At 38.6% G+C, this 19,446-nt stretch overlaps 1 protein-coding gene across 1 annotated transcript in view; it reads left to right on the top strand.

Moving 5' to 3' along the window:
• The first annotated feature begins 12,113 nt into the window (after positions 1-12,113).
• Positions 12,114-19,446, top strand: part of INSC (INSC spindle orientation adaptor protein) — a 91,300-nt gene continuing 83,967 nt past the window's right edge. The window contains exons 1-2 of the mRNA XM_051621038.1: positions 12,114-12,204; positions 13,196-13,289. Of these exons, the coding sequence (XP_051476998.1) occupies positions 12,114-12,204; positions 13,196-13,289 (185 nt within the window). The remainder of the gene's footprint in view (positions 12,205-13,195; positions 13,290-19,446) is intronic.

The raw sequence follows: 19,446 nt of genomic DNA on the forward strand, positions 1-19,446 counted from the left end.
TTGGCTTATTTCACCACTGAAGTCAGTGGCAGGGCTGTTGGGATGCTTTAAGTCTGTCCTTCTCATTGACTTCTCCTGGCTCCATCTAGTTCGTTCATTCAGTTCCCTGTTAGCCTGGAAAAGCTTGATCTTCAGTTAAAATCAGAAGCCAATTACTTTCAATTACTACCTAAGAGGGGGACACAAGACAGGTAGTAACTGTCTTGGTGTGTGATTTGATTAATTTTCATTAATTGTCGCTCTGGTGGTTTGTATTACTCATAAGAATGTTCCTTTTTGGAGTTTACTGAGGTTCCTTTCAAACTCAACCATTCTATGATTCTGTGGTGCCAGCTTCTGAGTCACACTGACCTGGTGGGAACAAATGGCACATGTTTTATTAAAAAGAATTTTCATTCTGGGTATTGACTTTGCTCTGTTTCATTCTAGTCTTTTAGGGATTCTAGGATGTTAAGGTTCCAACCTATTTTCCCATGTCTGTTCCCTACTGAATTCTCCTTTTTGTCATCTCCTGTCAGTGGTCAACCACTCAACATTTTCTTATGCACCAGACATTCCACATTCCCATGTATGAACTCTTCAATTCCTGGAATTAGATTTGGGCAGATATTTTAAAATCAACTTGAAGTTCAAAGGCTGTAAATAAACAAAAAAAGCCTCCCCACTAGTAACATTATTGGAAATGCAATCAATCACTGCACTAAAGAGAGTAGAAGAATTTGATACAGTTACTTCAGAATATGGAGAGATTAAATAACTTGCTGTGTAGCTGGGTGGAAATTGGTGCCAAACCTTGTTGTGGAAAGCAGGACGACTTCCTTATTTTCATTCCCTAGCTGTAGCCACTGTTCTGCGTTTCCTGTAACTGAGGTTTTTTTTTTTCCTTCTTACTGAAATGTGTGGGTTGTTGCTTTTTTTCTAAAAAGGTAGATTCATCTTGTGCTTTGAAACTTTTCAGAATCTGCTTATGAACTGCTTTCACTTTTATTGGATGAGTCATGAGTCAAAAGCTCTGTCCTGTAGTTCCACCGTGAGTAATGCTTAGCATTTTCTTGGGTTCTCTTTTAGAAGACTATTAAATTAAAAGAAGAATCTGGTTTTTGATATCTTAATGGACAATTAGGTAGCTGGATCTCAGAACTGATTTACATTTATCACTGCAGGAATTTAAATTTTTTCCTCCAGTTTAAGGATGTCACCTTTTTTCCTTGCGTGTAGATGTTGCTGGTCATAGGTCTCCATCTTTCAATAAATAAAATAATTTCTGTGTTTGGGACAAATATTGGTTCTGTGTTTGGGGACAGTTTTTCACTGAGGTCTATATTGACAGTAGTTACCAAAGCTGCCCTCATTTACACAAGTTTCAGATTACCTATGTGACATGAATGTCATAGTAATGAATGTAGATGGTATTTGGCTTTTCGGAATGCTATTGTTTCACCTGAGCACTGACTGAGAGGGGTCACGGGCCATTCCCCTGAAACCTCTTGTCCACATAAGATGTATTTAAAGGAAAATGTATATGTGCAGTCTCTACTGCTGGTGGGGGAGGCTGTCTCCCTGATTGCTCCAATGGCAGAGCCTTCCTCCTCTTGGATGCCAAGGCATTGGAACATCAGAAGACAGGCACTGGCAATACCTGGGAAGTTACTTGATGTGGCTGGCCCTGAAGTATTTGCTGGTATAAGTGTAATTGGCACAGGCAGTTCTTTGGATCTGGCCGATATAAATCTTGGATTTTTAATGGTATCTCTAACCTTAGGCACCTAGAAAATAATGAAACCCGTGTTTGCAAGCGGAATATACACTGTCCCCACGAGGGGTTAGGGACATGTCTGCTTTCTTGTAGAGGCCAATTATTTGTTTTGGTTGCATTGGCAATATTGGGAGATGATGGGTATTTGGAGATGAGCAGACTTTTTGGAGGCTGGTCATGAAAAATGGAGATGTATGCAACCCTTAACATGAAATGCTCTCTGGAGAGGTAGTAGATGGGAAAATGCTGGTATTTTAATAGTGAAATGAGCTTTGTGGAGAGCTTTGGAGTTTACTTGCTTACTCTTGTCCTGTTCTTGCATATGGGGGAGAGTCTGTTCTGCAGCCCATGTATGACAGGTAAAATAGAAACAAGACTGAAGTTTCAGGACAATGGATCACTCTGTGACCTCTGCTATGTTTTGGTGTGTTTATACCTGAAACGGTCAATGCCAGATTTCTGGCAATGGAAGTTCATGGAGAATTTTCACACTTAAAAATGTACTGGTCTTAATTTCATGTGCCTGAAGGGTTGGTAGTGCATGGGCTAGCATTGGAAGGGAGTGAACAGACTGCTTTCTACTCACAAACCTGTGTATTTTTCTGTTTAACTTTCAGTGAAGTATTAAAAAGCAAGTTCTGTGGCACAGACATAAATAACTGCAAGGCTCAAGCCAAAATAGTTAAGAAAAAAACCCACAAAAAACACAACAGCGTCACAGTTCTGTTTTTCTATAAGGAGGAAAGATAAAGTCTGGAATCTGAGCATGCCTAAGCCTAATGATTAGGAATTAATTGCATTTGTCTGCTAGTAGGAAAGCTTGGCTCGAAGACTTTTACTTCCAACTAATTCTGGTGTATGTGTTTCTACTTGTGCCATCACAAACTATTAAAACCACATCATAATAATAAGGAATAGTTATTAAAATATTTGCCCTCTTCTGCTATGAGACTTGTACTGTTTAAAGGATAAATTTTCTCTTCTTTCAATATCACTTCTTTGGGAAATCGTGAGAACAAATAATTCAGTTGTGCTGGAACAAACTGTGAGGCAGATCAGTGTGTACTCAAAACCTGTGTGCCAGTTCCTTTGCATAACAGGTTACTGAACATCAGCTGAGGAGCACAATCAGTTACTGTAGTTCAGCTGATAGATGTGAAGTTTCTGGACTCCAGTAACTTGTTATGCATCTGGGAGTTGTCAATGAGAAGGAAGACATAGGCCATGACCTGAATACATTCCCAATTCTGGCCCCTACTTAACTACAGTATTTGTGGGAATGGTAACGTGTAACACAGAGTTAGGATGTATATTACTCAATATAAGCTGATGGAGAAGGATGCTGTATTGACTTTAAAGCAGAGCTGTTTTTTTAACAAAAGAAAAAACCTAAAAGGCCTAGCACAAATCCCTCTTTGCTCTACACTAATGTTTTTGTCCTTGTACTGAATTTAAGTGGCAAACCCTGATGCTCCTTTCTCATTTTTGCTCAATCCTTAATGATGCAGATCTTTCATTGGTGGACACATTTCTGGCAAAGGGCATCCAATTTTTGTGTGTCTGAATCAGTAATGTTATAAACTCTCAGGTGCAACATAGTTCTTCATATGTACATCCATCCACATCCAACTTCACTTGATAACAAACAACGCTCCTCTCCTTGTGTCTCTTATTTTGTTACCTGTGCTCTCCTCCTTGGGCTTTACATACTAAAGCTTCAGCCTATGAATTGGGGGAAGGCAGGGGAAAAAACCATTTTACAAAACCAACCAGACAAACTACAAAACCTGATGAAAACTCAGCCATTACAAGAGATATTACCATTTGAATTTTTTTCTCTTGGCCTTCTGGAGCTCCACAGCCTGAAGCTCTGGAGTGCTCTTGACACAAAGACTGAGAGCAGCACAATGATTGAAGAAGGCTTTGCACTTTCTGCTCCAAACTGCTCCCAGGACACAATGTGATCTCTGGTGTAAATCTAATCTCATGTACAGGCTGCAAAGTCCCCCTGAGCCTCTAGGTTCACTAAGGATCTCCATATGTGCTCTGGTCATGTTACACCTGCCCCTGAGACACCGAAGATGGGAATGATCCTACACAGCAGCTCTGCCTGTAGTCCTGCTGGGGATTCACTAACTGAATAGCTATCATAGCTTTTTGGCTCTTTCACATTGTTTTGTGTGAAGGACAGAGGGGGAAGAAAATGTCTGAGGATTGGATACTCTTGGCAGTGGCACAAAAATAGAAATCCACTATATTCTCCTTAAAAAGAGAAAAAACCCACTGCTGCTTTATTACGTGACCTTTATGCAGAATTATAATGACTAGGCAACATAGTTTTGATGACAGGCTGTTTGGAGGTGTTAATTGGAGTTATTAAAGGAAAAGAAGTAAGAAATAGGAACAACAATCAAATGTTGCTGTAGCCTGAATGTCCGTATTATTTTTGTGTAAGTAATTTCACAAGCATACTCTGATTTATTTTTTTTCAGTTGGTAGGAAGAAGCTTGTGTTTATCTACTGGATTTGTTTTCTCTATCTGGAACAGACATACTTAGAGGTTGAGACTGCAAGTTGAATTGAGATGGTCTAGTGGAAGAGAATCACTGTTCAGAGCTGGGATCCTCAAAAGTACACAGCTCAACCACACTTGCTTGACATGTTCCTTGGTGTGTGCTAGCTCACCTCACATGCGTGTCACTAAATTTGATTGTTCTTGTATTCTGTTGAGATACCTTATTTGCAGGCAATAATATGACATCTCTTTATCATCTTCCGTTTTAACTTTCTACAGCTCTTTGATAAACTTTTCTTTCTTTTCCCCAGTACATAGAGGGAATGGGGGGAAATTATGATAAAATTGTGATAGAAGCAACACATTTGTTGTTAATTGAAATAGAGAAGTTGCTCAGTGACTAGAGAGCTATTCTTGGCCGTTTGTGTTTGTGTTAACTTTTAGGTAAATGTGTATTTATCTCTATTAGCCTAGAGCTGGTTTTAAGGTTTTTGCAGTTATGACAAAAAAGAGCAACTCGATATTAACTCTGTAAAATTAAAAAACTGATGGCTGCTGGCAAACATGATGAAAATACTACCACTATTTACCATTTCATGCCTGGTAAAACTTCCAATAAAGACTCTAGTGTGGGTTGTAACCTGAATTAATAATATTGTTTTGCTCATCTCTGTTTTTTTCTGTTGTTGTTTAGAGTACTATCAAAGTAAGTAAAGATCTCTTTCAGACTGCATGTCTGGCTAACTGGAATGGATTTGAAGTAAGATTAAATCCTTTCATTATAGAAATTGAATTGTATACAGAGATGTGCAAAGATATTATTGTCATCTCTCTTTGCAGCAAGTGAGTAACTTGTGTAGGTTCTTTTCTCTGCATTGAAGTTATTAAATGTAAGGATATCCTCTCAATGTACTTATTTGCAGTATAAATATTGGAATATTTGGTTTAAATTTGTACTTGTCATGTTTAACTTTGGGTAAATCACTTAATTGCTGCTTCTCTATTTCCTGCCTGGATGGGGAGATGATTTTCTTTAATCTCTTTTCATTTCAGGTGTGTTCTGGATTTTTTTTTTCTTTTTTCTTTCTGTTGTTATTTTTAGGGGGGAATAATGAACCTTAGCTGTAATTTCATTACACCTCACATTAACAAATAGCAATAAACCAGTGGTAGTTTGTAGGCATTTCTTGTGAGTAGCATACTCTACACTTGTACAGGCTTGTATAAGATAAGGTATAAGAATTTTCTCCTTCTAATTTTCTTTATGCCCTACACAATCGCTAGTTGAAATAACAGCACTTTTATTTGTGATCTCTCCACAAGGAGACAGGGAAGATACAAGGTCCCATCTCCTGTTAAGGAGATGAGATTAGATTCTTCAGTCTGGATGTTGTTTGCGTGTGGCTATGGTGTTGAGGGTAAATCAGACCAAAGCAGGGGAATTTTCACTTCAGTACATTTAGCGCCAAACAACACAGACCTCTGACCTCTAATACAGATGTTGGGGGAAGTGTGGAGGAGCTCACAACCTGGCCTCAACTGCCCTTATTTTCAGGGCGACCTGGGAGGTTGAGGTGGTGCTGGCAGTGGTTTCCTCATGGTCCATCGTGGTGGCTGCAGGATCCTTGCGATCCCCCTTGTGGTGGCTGCAGACCCCTCTCCAGCTGGGCCCTGTGGCCACTGCCCTGGTGGAGCTGGGCTGGCACTGGCTCGGGCTGCTGGGATTATGGGACTGACTGGAACCATTTCCAACTGGTGTGTGGCAGCTCGGGCTCACCTCACAGGTGGTGGTGGGGGGGTGCAGCTCTCATACCCGCACCCATTAAGTACTGGTTTTACAGCTGGTATGTTGCACATTGTTGCTTTATATCTAGTCTAAAGGGTGGGGGAAGAAAAGAAGAAGCAAAACTGGTCAGATGGTGGGAGTTGCTCACTGGTCTGATGGCAGCTGGGCACCTCTGAAGAGAAGAAAGCCCTTGTACCATGTAGGCTTCACCCAGGCCAGTGCAGCCATGGTTGAGCAAGATCCACAGTGAAGAGAGCTGGTCTGCAAACGGTGTAGTTAAAGCCTGTGTATCTGTTTCTGGTCAGAAATGCTTTTGAAAGCCAGTGTCTGTGGGCAGGCACTGGGATGGCCCTGCTGCGACGTTTCTGAATTGAGACCTGTGCTGGCAAACATGATGTCCAGCTGGCTTTTTGGTTTAAGAAGGGAGAGGGAAAGCCCTCTGCAGTTTGTCTGAAAGCAAGGGAAGTGTAAATACAGAGGAGTTGTGCGTCTCAGCGTTTTATGGTAGCAAGTTGCATTAATACTGCTCTGAGAACCAATAAACATTTTTATACAGGGATAATTCTGCCTCACATAAAAGATAAATTATAGTCTGGAGTGCACTAACTTGCCACCTGTTATTCAGTTCCTGAACCTCAAAAGCAAATTCTTTTCCAGAGGAACTGCCTCTAAAATGCTAATTGCTAGAAATGTGATCACTAATCAGTTTGTTCCCATAATACTGCTATCTATATAAATTGGTGTGCCCCTTCTAGAAGGGGGGATTTTAAAGACTTGCAGTGATAAGATTAAAAAAACCAGGATGTCAACTAAGTGATTAGCCCAGTGGCTTTTTGCCAAAAAATATTTTGAGGTGTGGGAAAAGAAATCTTAGTCTGTTTTGCCCTTCTCTGTGTCCTTATTTTAGATATTTTAATGTAGTCCACATTTATGTAAATTCCATATTTTTAGAGATTTTATATTTAAATGAGAAAGTTGGCTAAAGAACCATTGTAAGTAAATTCATGCCTTAGTAAAAGGACTGACTATAGTGCATGCCGTAACACATCTCTTCCATTCCTAATCTCTACGGTTTTATATATATTTTGTCATGGAGAAAAAAGTACAGTAAGGCTGAGATGAGAAAAATCCAGAACTGAAAAGTAGCACAGACTTCTGTTTTCATTAGAGATAAAAAGATATATATACACACTCCTTTTTAATGTATGCCTGTATATTAAAATACATAGATTTTAAATATCTAAGACATACTTATCATTAATATACAATTATTATAAAACTATTGACTAAAATGTAAATATATTTGATAATAATAGTATATTTAAATAAATATATTAAATGCATAACGTGTATTATAAATATATATCTTATATATAAAGCAGTATTGACAAAGATATAGACTTGTTTAAATTTAGATTCTCTCTCTACAGAAAAGATGGGAAGAAATAGGCATTAAAAATAAAGCTTTGGGTTGTACATGAAGTGTAAGGCATAAACTACTCAGCAGTGTATTTTGATTATGGGTTCTGCAAGTGTAGCTACCATGAATGACTGCTGTAGCTAGCACCTGTTCCCACCTCTCCCTCTTCCAGTTTTGATTTTGCATTCCAGGCGTGTGGTACATACAGCTGCTTCTAGGATCCTATGCAAATACAACCCATTTTAATGCGTAATTTGAAGGACTTTTCATTCTTTCTTGCGCCTTGTTTTATAGCTCCTTAGATTTCTGATACCCAGTTTAATTCTGAGTTGGCTCTTACTATTGTTATCAGTTAATGTCTATATAAACCCATTATAATGCAAAATGACCATCACAGAATCATCATGGTTGGAAAGGACCTCTGAGATCATGGAGTCCAACTATCAATACACAAAAAAATGCAAACAAAAAACCCCAAAAAAGAAACCAACAAAGCCCAACAAAACAATAACAACAAAAAACCCCCACAAAACAAAAAAAAACAAACCCAACACCAACCAATGAAAAAACCCCAGCCACAGCCTTGGCTACTAGAGTTTGCCCTGAAGTGCCACATCTACACTTTTCTTGAATACCTCCAGGGATGGTGACTCTACCACCTCCCTGGGCAGGCTGTTCCAGTGCCTGATCACTCTTTCAGTATAGAAATTCTTCCTCATATCCAATCTAAACCTTCCCTGCTGTGACTTCAGACCATTTCCTCTAGTCCTATAATTATTCACTTGGGAGAAGAGGCCCAAACCCAGCTCCCTACAGCCTCCTTTCATGTAGTCGTGGAGGGCAATGCAGTCCCCCTTCACCCTCCTTTTCTTCAGACTAAACAATCCCAGTTTTCTCACCACTCCTCATATGACACATTCTCTAGACCCTTCACCAGCTTGGTTGCTCTCCTCTGGACACACTCCAGCACCTCGATGTCCTTCTGATAGTGAGTGGCCCAGAACTGAACACAGTATTTGAGGTGCAGCCTCACCAGTGCTGAGTACAGGGGGAGAATTGCTTCCCTACTCTTCCTGGCCACACTACTTCTAATGCAGGCCAGGATGCTGTTGGCCTTCTTGGCCACCTGGGCACACTGCTGGCTCAGGTTTAGCCAGCTGTCAACCTGCACCTCCAGGTCCTTTTCTGCTGGTCAGCTTTCCAGTCAATCTTCCCCTGTAGCATTGCATGAGGTTGTTGTGACCAAAATGCAGTATTGGGCACTTGGCCTTATTGAATCTCATACAATTGGCCTTGGTCCATTGATCCAGCCTGCCCAGGTCCCTCTGCAGAACGTTCCTACCCTCAAGCAGGTCGACACTCCCACCCAGTTTGGTATAGTCTGCAAACTTACTGAGGGTGCACTCAATCCCCTCGTCCAGATAATGAATAAAGATATTAAACAAGACTGACCCCAAAATTGAGCTCTGTGGAACACCACTGGTGACCAGTCACTACCTAGATTTGACAATGGGATCCTGAGACCTCAAATGGTTGGTGTGAAGAGCTTGTGATGGACCGGGCGTATTGCTGAAGGACAGCATATGTATTTACTTCCTGACCTATCACACACATGTTGTCAGAATTTTGCCTTAATGTGATTTGTGGCATTCCATTAACAGTTATTCTTTGTACCAGGAGAATAATAACTAATGATTCCCAGACTCCCGGAACTGCAAAATAAGGACAAGCACTGTTTGGCAGAACAGAGATTGTACTTTACTATAGACAGGAACTGTTCATATTAATCAAATGATGTCCAATCTGATATGACTTTTAGCTAATGACTTCTTATTATTAGGCAAACTGTACAACTTATTGGTGACACACTTCTAATTCTTATGATTGTTAATAATCAAATGGCAGACACATGGATTTATGTCTTTCAGAAAGAGAAATTGTGCTCTTATTGGCCTTATTTTAAGATGTTAAAGTTTAGAGATGGAGTGGTTAAAGTTCATGGATTTGCTCTTTGATTTAAGTCTTTACAAAGGTGGACATGCATGCAGTTAATGAGCTAAAAAATGTGAATTTAATTGTGTGAGTTCCAGGGCTTAATTATTTGGGACCTCATTTTATGATGGCAAACTTCCTCAAGGCAATCAGTAGTAGGAGTAAATGAGTTACACTTATTTTACCTTAAGTACGTGCTGTTTCTGTACTACTTTTGTACATGGAGGTGTTTCTGACAGAATAACTGACTGCTAAAACCCTCCTAATTTCTAGCTTGTTAAATACAAGCTAACATGTTGAATGATGTAGAATAAATTAAAATTGGAAGATTTTATAAGATGTGATTTGTTTTCTCAACAGAAATAATGTATTTTGTAGGATGCTAAAGAGCCATGTCTCACTGTAAAAGCTGCTCTCCAGGGCGAAACAGACTGAGCAAGAGGAAGCTCCCAGCAGGGAGCTCCTTTAAGGCAGGAGTTGTCTGCAGTTGTGAAGGAGTGGTTTGGGAGTTCCCAGCTGCACCTTTGTGTTGACCAGGCATTGCTTGCAAAACTTTCACCGGTGCTGCCAAGCCCTGTGTAAATTAGGATGAGATTCCTCCTCCTTTAACTTGAGTGGGCTAGTTTGACTGTTTTTGAAGTTGTCTTTAGTTCTGTGTGTCACTTGCCACCATCAGGGCCTGGTGCTTATATATGTTACCTCTTCCTGATGGTGTGGGTTTTTTTGACTTGAAGGTCACATCCTCTGTTGACATTACTTTTTCTGTGAGCCATGCTTACATGTTGTTTCAGGTGTGATGCTTTGTTTTCTTCTTGTGTAGTTGTTCAATGAAAGAAGCTTTTGGCTGACTGTCTTCCATGGGAATGGAATGTGGCTTGTGGTCTGCTTATCTACATCTGTCTAGAAAACGTGAGGAAATAACATTAAAATCTAATTCAGTGCTGACATGAGAAAGATGAAGGACACAAGGAAGGACTGCTTCCTTGAACACATCTAATTCCATGTGCACACGCTGCTATCTACGAGAAGAGAGAAACTGATTATAAATGTTTATATTTGTGCTGCAAGCCTATGTACAGAAAATTATGTGAAATCCTACATAAGGTATAAACCGATTGGCCTTCTAAAAGGATAAAAATGACAATTTTATTATTTCAGCATAAGCATCACTTGGGCTTGTACCAAAATGTCCAGTATTGTGAACTACATGCAGTGTTATTTTCTGGTACAAGTTTGCCTGGTCTGCATCTCTGACCAGCTGTGGGTTGTCCTGGGAGAACAGTTGGTCCTCTGGCTGACTGCCAGGAGCTTGAGGAGGACATTTCCTCATGTTGTCAACATTAACTTGGGATTCAAGATTTGATCTAATGTATGACTGTAGTCTTGAGACAGACTGTTTGGTTAAAGTATGGGTGTGACATTTTGTTATTGTCCCTGGAGAATAAATGACCTCTAAGTAGGAGCTGATCATGTTTGTAAAGGCTCTCAGCCATAGTCTAAATGTATGTTTTGTGGGAAGACAGCGTATAAAAAGCTGCTTTTTTTGTTAGGTTTCTAATTTATAGGGAACAACGACATGCAATAATCTAGTTTATGTCCGTGTATATTATGTTACCAATCACAAGTAATGGAGTACAACAGATGCTTTGATTTGTATGTGTAGAAATTTTTAGTGAGCTGAGCTACTGGTGAAGTAGCTTTAGCTTGCCAGAGGGAAGCTGTTGGTTGATTTTGTGTTTGTAACAAAAGAAGGTAAATCCTGTGCCTGACATTGAGCAGGAGATAACTGGCATACTTTTAAGTCTGTACTTCTGCAGGCTGAAAGACTATTTTCTTGGTCCTTTTCATGATAGGATTTTGCAGAGAAAACTTCATCTTGGTGATGAAGATTTTATGCACATGTGTTCATCTTTGATTAAAGGTATCTTTTCCAAATGAAGTTAGTGATAAATGGCTATTTCCAGTAAACCTGATTATAAAATTATTTGTCTATGGTAATCTTGAATGTCTTTTGACAGAGACAAAAAATTTCTACTAGTAAAAAGAAAGGAAGATAGACAATTATTCTAGTTGTTAGTGAAGTCTGTGCATGATATGCTAAATGGTTTTAAAAAAACCTAACAGTAAGCTTGTTTCTCAAGTCTTGGTGTGTCATGGAAGCAGAAAGATACATACTAATGTTTTCATGCTTGGGCACATGAATTTTCAGGCACAATCTATCAAATACCTGCCATCTTTTAAAATAAGAATTCAGTAACACTGAAATGACTTCATTTTTAAAAACTATTTTTTAAACAGATCATTCTCCCATATTTTAATATACTCCTTCATTAGATGCATGGACTAAGAAGATTAAGTTTGTTATTTCCAGGAAAATTTTGGGGGTAGAGAAAAACACAGGATGACACCATTACCAAAACAATCTGGTGCTAATAGTGGATAGAGCGTGTGAATGCATTACTCTGCTTGTAAGACTTTTATGTACTCAGGGCAGGGTTTGTGGGATCTTGGGGAAAAAAAAACAAGGACATGCATTAGCAATGAGATCAGTTTGCTAGAAAAGATGTTGAAGACCACTCTGTGTCAATTAAGAGCAATTTAGAGTGGAAATATCTTAAATGCTGGCTGATTCAGCTTGCGGAATATGGCCAATAACCAAATGGCAGAATTTCACAAGTGGTTACATCAAACACATTCTGCCTCAGTTGGTGACACAAACAGCATTCATTTCCTGTGTAAAGTATTTTCTCCAAGATTGAGATCCATTGATCCTAGGTTTTTCCTCTCATCTAAGAAAGCATAATTTTCCCATTGTTCCTGTTTACTCCTCCAAATTCATTCATCTCCTTCTTGTTTTTCTTGAGTCACACATTCACCTTTTCCTTCAAGTATTTTTTTGCTTTAGTTTTCCTCAAACCATGTGAGTGAGTGAGAATGGCTTCAGCTTTTTTTTTTGTAGAATAAATCTTCTCTGGCTTTTGTTGAGAATATTCACTGATCTATAGTAGGTAGTACCCTAATGTAAGGTGAGGCTAATTAAAAGAAGAGGGGGGGTGGGGGGGGAGATGGCACCACTCCTTTTTGTGAAAATGATTAGGCTTTCTCTCTTTCCTCTTTATTATAGCAGTGTAGTGTTTGGATGTGTCTCTTGGTCACCAGGTATAAAGGAAAACCATGGAGGGCAAAGATGTGTACAGCGTTTCAAACTGATAGAAAAATGAAACTGTTTAACTGGGAAGGATTCAATACTTCAGTAACTCAGACATCAAGGGCCTTTCTGTAAATGTAGCACTAAATGATCCTGAAAACATATGAGCATACACTTGCTTTCTCTTGTAATCTTTCTCACAATAACTTGAAGAATTACTATCATACTAAATCCATTTACTCTGGAGTTCAAGTTCATTCAAAATAAATGTGGCTGAATAGTGACTCGATATTAGCTCAGAAATATTCTACCCAGATGGGTCTGACCTGTGCGGTAGTCCAGGAAGTTCAGATGTGTGCAAACTTGTTGGGTTTGTAAACCTATGTTGCTTATGGAATGTACTTAATGCCCTTGGTTATCTGCTGGAGTTGTGTGGTAGCCTGAGGAAAGGAAGCTTTTTTGAATTGTTTTTAAAGAGTTAGCTCCACAGATCAGTAGGAGCTTGCCATGCCATCCTGGACTAGGAAGAGGCTTGAGTTTACCCAGGTTTACTCAATAACTGTTTGTTTTCTTTCTAGGTTCCAGCCTATGGAGAAGTGCACACAAGAATAGGATAAATATGGCTTGCAAGAGTGAGGACCACTTAGATTCCCTTCCATTACCTGTTCAGCGGTGAGTGGAGCACTCTGTCATCCTGACTTGAATGATTAAATGTCTCTAAGGCTACTGCTGCACTTTTCTTTGAGGAACAAAAGATGCTTAAAAACTCATATTTAAGCTCAGTTTTAGGTAAAATTAATACAAAATGTTGAGAGTTTATGTGGAAATCTGGGATGCATTTCTCCAGGCATTTGCAAATTTATATGCCTGCAATCTGGTAAATCATTACAGTGAATATGCAGTTGTGCAGTTAAATGGATAAATGTATTTGCTGCAGAGATATGACTATATTTACTGGATCAGTTCTTTGTCATGAAGGAGATGTTTGGAACTGTACTTTGTGAAGTCTGCTGAAAACTAGCAATATACATTTTTTTTAACGTGGTTGACTTTCTTCATATGTAGCTATGGTAATGACATCAAGTTGATAGGATAATCATGTTAATTTTAATGGGAGTTCCATGTGCAAGAAAGGAAAAAAAACAACAACACAGTCTTCTCCAAATATTAAATGTGGGTGTTTGTACCATCTATTTGGAATAAAATAAGTCCTTCTCTAGCCCGTAGTGCCCTGCTGGGACTGGAGACATTGGTGACTCTACTAATCAACAGGGTTTTAAAATCTGACTGTTGGCTGGCATCTACTAGCTGCATCTGCATAGCAGTTTCACTTCTGCCATAACGGATGTTCCATGAAAATAAAAAAAATGGGTAATTAATACAATAACCTTCTGCATTCTTATCAAACTATAGTCTTGATATGTGACACAACTGATATTGTTGGGGAGGGGGCTGCTGAGTACAGGAATAGAATAAATAAAAAACTTTGTCTCTCTCCTAGTTGTCTTTCTTCAGGTTAGATTGTAATCAACTGGCTGCTGACATGCAGTCTCAAAATGTGATAGTTTCCTTCATTGAGAATTTGATTTTTCCCTGTCTTTCCCTTTATGAGTCTTCGAGCAAATACTCTGATAGTGCCATTAAGCTCCCAGTCACATTAAGACCATATGAGTATATTGTCTTCCGGAAGACATGTTTTGTGGGAGAATATAGTCCGAGGATCCCAGGTGCCGAGGTAACTGGTACTGCACATTAGATTCTAGCCAAAAATTGCTTTGGAAATCAGTGAGTCCTAGAAGGCTTGGTGAGCCAAGCATATGTACTAGTATAAACAGCAATGAGGTATCCTATCTTACTTATTAATTTAATTTTCTTTCATAAGATGGAGCCATGGAATATCACTCCAGATGCACACAGTAGTGAAAACAGACTAATGACTTTTCTGTGGAAATGCTCAGGCTAGCACAATAGTCAGATAAGGTGCCAGACATCCATGTTAATTACTTGGTGATAATTAATGGGTCTGGAAGCTGAATCCTGGATGAAAAGTCAAATAAGTTCTTAAAGCCAACTGCTGTGTCAAGAACTTATGCTGTAAAATGGGCCAGTTAAATCTCTTATTTTAGTAGAAAACTAGGTGCAAACAGACCCAAAGCAGTAGGGTCTTTCACTTAAAATTTTAATTTACCTAGTTTTTTTTCATGATAGTAATGGTTTCTTGTACTTTCCCATATTGGATAGTAATCCAAACATTTGGAGTACTGAATCTTAGGTTTTTCAGCTAAAGAATGAGTACTTGTAATAAAAAGTGAAATAGGACACTGGTTTTCTTCTCAGATTATATGTTCAGTTCACTGTTGCAATTGTGAGAAATACAGTATGACTAGACTTATTTTTTAGGAAGGAATAATGGAAGGTCATCTATGGAAATTGGGTAAAAATGATCACCACTACCACCACAAAAAACCCCACAAAACACCCAAAGAAAACCAAAATCAAGCAAAAATAAAGAAAACAAATCCCCCCTTCATCTTGCTGAAAGATGTTGAGATTTGGTCTCAAGACACCTTGGAGGTACTTTTGACAGTGAAGTGGTGGTGGGGGCAGAGATAGTTTGTCTTCCTGGTCTTTAGAAATGCAGTACTTCTGGACTGTTTAATGTCTAAATATCCTTACTGGACTTTATAATTTCAACTTGCATACAACAAAGGGCAATACTGATTATTTAAAGGGTTTGTTTCTTTATAAAATTTGAATACTTTGAATATTAAGGTCAGGAAGGTGAACTGAAGAGGGGTCTATGTTTAGTTTCTTTTTCCTAGTTTTAATACTATTATTATGTTGTATTCTGGTGAAAGTTTACATTATAATTGGGATATAGATGAGGAATTTTGTCGCTGCTTCAGATAGAGATGAAGCAGAGAAAGTAGACAAGCCTTTCAAATCTAGGTACTTATGGTTAAGTCCTTCATAGCAGTTAATCTCAGAATCACTTCCTTTATTTGACACCCTAAAGCTGGAAAAGTTTGCCATAAGGGACTTCTGTGGAAGAGCCAAAAATAGAATCCAGGTCTTGCAGTTCTTAACCAGAAGACAGTACTTCCTTCTTTTGTTACTTTCTTCCTTTTTTTGTTGAACACAGTATGAGGCCTATGAAAGAACCTTATGAATGAGGTCATATTTATAGCCTGGCATTACTCTTGAAAATGTGCAACGTACCTGTGGGTGTTCTGTTAACTTCTCTTGAGGATCTGCTTAGGTGTGTTGTCATATAAATTAACATGTCCTTTGTTATTAAGAATATTAGTTTTAGAGTTATCATTCAGTTCTTAAGAATCCTGAATTTCTTCCAGTATGCATTTTGGGGATTTTTTTAAAAATTATTTTTTTCTTTTTGTTTGTCTAAAGTCTTTTACTTCTTGTAGTGCTGGTGTTGTATTTCTGCATGGTGAGTAACGTGGTAGCTGGAGATCTGTTCCCTGTGTGTGCACACTGTCTCTGGTGAAAGGAACTATTAAAGCTATAGTGACTACATCTGATCTACACACTGAGTAAGATATGATGGAAATTACTGAAGGAAGGAGATTTGTAAAAGGACTTAAGAAAAAATCCTATAATAAGCACAACTTAACAAGGGAAGCAAGAACATGGCTAATGTGAGAAATGTATGCTTATGAAACCCAAGTAGATTTTAATCATCTTGTCTCAAACTTGAGTTTACTGAAATAAATGATTAGTTAAAAAACAACAATGAAAACCCAGGATCTGGTATTTGCTGGTATCATACACAAAAATCACTATGTGCTTCCAGTTTGGATTTCATAGAAACAGAATGGTTTGGGTTGGAGGGAACCTTAAAGATCATCTAGTTTCAACTCCCCCAAGGGCAGGGACACCTCCCACTGGACCAGACTGCTCCAAGGTTTGTCCAACCTGGCCTTGAACACTTCCAGGGAGGGGACATACACGGCTTCCCTGGGCAACTTTTTTCAGTGTCTCCTCACCTGCACCCTAAAGAACTTCTTCATAATGTTTAATTGAAATCTACCCTCTTCCAGTTTAAAGCCATTACCCCTTGTCCTTATTGCTACCCACCCTTGTAAAAAGTCCCTTGCCAGCTCTCTTGTAGGCCCCCTTCAGATACTGGAAGGCCACTATGAGGTCTCCCCAAAGCCTTGCCTTTTCCAAGCTGAACAACCCCAGCTGTCTCAACCTATCTTCATAGGAGTGGTGCTCCAGCATAACTTTCCTCTTCGTACAGCTGAGAAGAGATGTATTCAGAACAGTGAGTCCAAGGCATAGAACACGCAAAGAACATTTCAACATGTTTAATATTGTGTTCAGATATTCTTTATTAAGATAATAGGACCCCAAATAGGGCTGTCAGGAAGAGAATGGATCCGCCTGTTGGGCTTCTATCCCCAGAGTGTCTAAAATTTCACACATACTGGGTGATTTAGTCCTCCGAGTTGAAGGCAGGGAAGCTGCGTTATCCAGTCAGAAAAAATCAGTCTTGACCAAAATTGCACAGGTATGTTCCTTTCTATTCAGCTAGCTAGTGATCTCTTGCCCCTTGTATTCTGTGGGTGATGGGAAGCTGTAGATTTTGATGCCATCTCTTCATCTGGCCTTAAGTTCAGTTCTGGTTTTGACTGAATTTTGAGCAGCAAGTGATTTGGTTGTATGTCAGTTCACTGAGACATTTCCTGTTTGGTTATCTACCTATTTGCTTAGATATGAATCCCTCAAGTGAATGATTCCTAGGGATGTGAATTCCGTGAATTTACCTGAATAAAGATTATTAGGTTTTGTCTTATTTTGGTTTATTCTTTTATTTAACCATCGTGTTTCTTGTTACCTTTCTGCTTCATATCTGCATGGCTTCTTCATTTTGTTACTAGTTCTGTTATTCATGCCTGTCCTCACAAGATTTGTCTCACCTTTTTGTTCTTTGTGGCACCTTGACTCTTCAAGAATCAGCAATCAACAATAAGGGTACACAACTCTAGGACTGTACTTAAGTTAATAAGTAATCATAAAATCATGTTTAAGAACCAGTGCTTTAATGCACTGTCAGTGATTGTATGTGTCCTTACACTCTTTAGACATCTTTTATAAGTGGCCAATTCTTTCTATTTCATGGTTTCCTACAGTGTCTGCTGATGATAATCAAGGGCCTGTTCTGTAGTAGAAAACAACATTTTTATTTTCTGTTGTAATTTACAGGCTACTTATTGTCCATAGATCTTGCCCTGCTAATTTGAATCCTACTTTCCCTATAATTAGTTTTAATTGGAGGGTGTCAGGAACTTTTATGTTGTGGGTCTTTAAGGCGTCCAGATAAGGACTAAGAAACTGTAGACTAAAAATACTTGTTATTTGTAATACCAGGGCTAGAGCTGAAGGTTTTCAGAGTTCAAAGTTCAGTGTGCTTACACTGCTCCATGAATAGCCACTATGAATTTTTAAAAACTATTAAAGAATAGAATACTTGTTGGGGAACTGAAAATAGTTTTTGAAAAAGGTGAGGGGGTTTTTTGCAGGACACTGTAGCAATAGAGTACTGTAGAAGAAAGGGATGGTGCTCTGCCAATAATGCAATAAAGTTACCTTCTGGTGACAAGGAATAAATTTAGTTATTGCATAGCTCAAGGCGCTACAGATGCCTCATTTAATGACCCTGTATTATTTTCATTTTACTCAGTTACCCTGTAACAATTCAGCAAATAATTTTATTGCTTCAGAAAGGGAGCTTACCCTACTAAGTATTTCTTATTTTAGTGATTTTTATTGCACCTGTAGCCACCCTGAAAGCTGGGTTGTTTGTGGGAGTTTTGATGATGGTAGTTAAAACAGATTTGTGTATCCACATGGGCCTTCTGGGAAAGATTTTCATATATGCTAGCTGACTGGATCCAAGGGATGGTATTAGTAAAGTAGCAACTATTGATTTGCCATCATTTGATGGCATTCATGAGGAACATGAATTCAATTGAATTTTTTTTAAAATTTTTTTTTTTGAATCCTTGGATAAAATATTTCTGTGTCTATATTCAGGATGTCAAAATGCGGGTCAGCAGCTTAGTTCACAGGCAGTAAAAATAATTGTACTTCGCTTGTACTGTATGTACTTTTGGGGTGCATAAGTCTGCCAGAATGTAAGATTTTTTTTCCTAACCTTTTAATTCTGTTAGTTTATCACTGTATCTTTACATTCAGCTATATAATGTACTAGAGATACATATTATATTACTTCCCAGAGCCATGCTGTAAAATACTTTGTTGAACTGTAGTCATCACAAACAAATTTTTGCTTTTATACTGAAGTTTTTCCATTATAATTAATATGAAATTATGGTGACTTTAAATGTGAACAAAATTATTAATATAAACTGTAAAACTGGCCTCACTTGACCTCTTCCTATTAAACTTAGTATTTCATATTTGTGGCTTGCTGTTGGGATCTTTTTTAAATGATCATCTTTCATCTGAATCCCTCGTCATGGTGAGTAGCATGTTTCATGCTTGTGGCACACAAGCACTGTAAAGAGGTCAAGCTAGTGCTGGCATAGCCTTTATCATAGAAGTTTGGCTGATTATTTTCAGAATGCATATTTTTGAAATGGGAGAGTTATAGAAAAGACTTTTTTTTTGGTGTGTGTGTGTGTATTAGAGAAACAGCAGTTCCTGTCTGCCCAGTGAATATCTCGTGTTTGGCACTTGGTATCCTTATCATGGAGGACTCTCAGACTAATATCTTTGAAATAAGAGTCAGAATTTGCCTGCATGTTAGGTTACCTTATCTTCCAGACATAGATGATGCTTTCTG

This window comes from Apus apus, chromosome 5 (genome assembly GCF_020740795.1).
Source record: "Apus apus isolate bApuApu2 chromosome 5, bApuApu2.pri.cur, whole genome shotgun sequence".
Lineage (NCBI taxonomy): Eukaryota > Metazoa > Chordata > Aves > Apodiformes > Apodidae > Apus > Apus apus.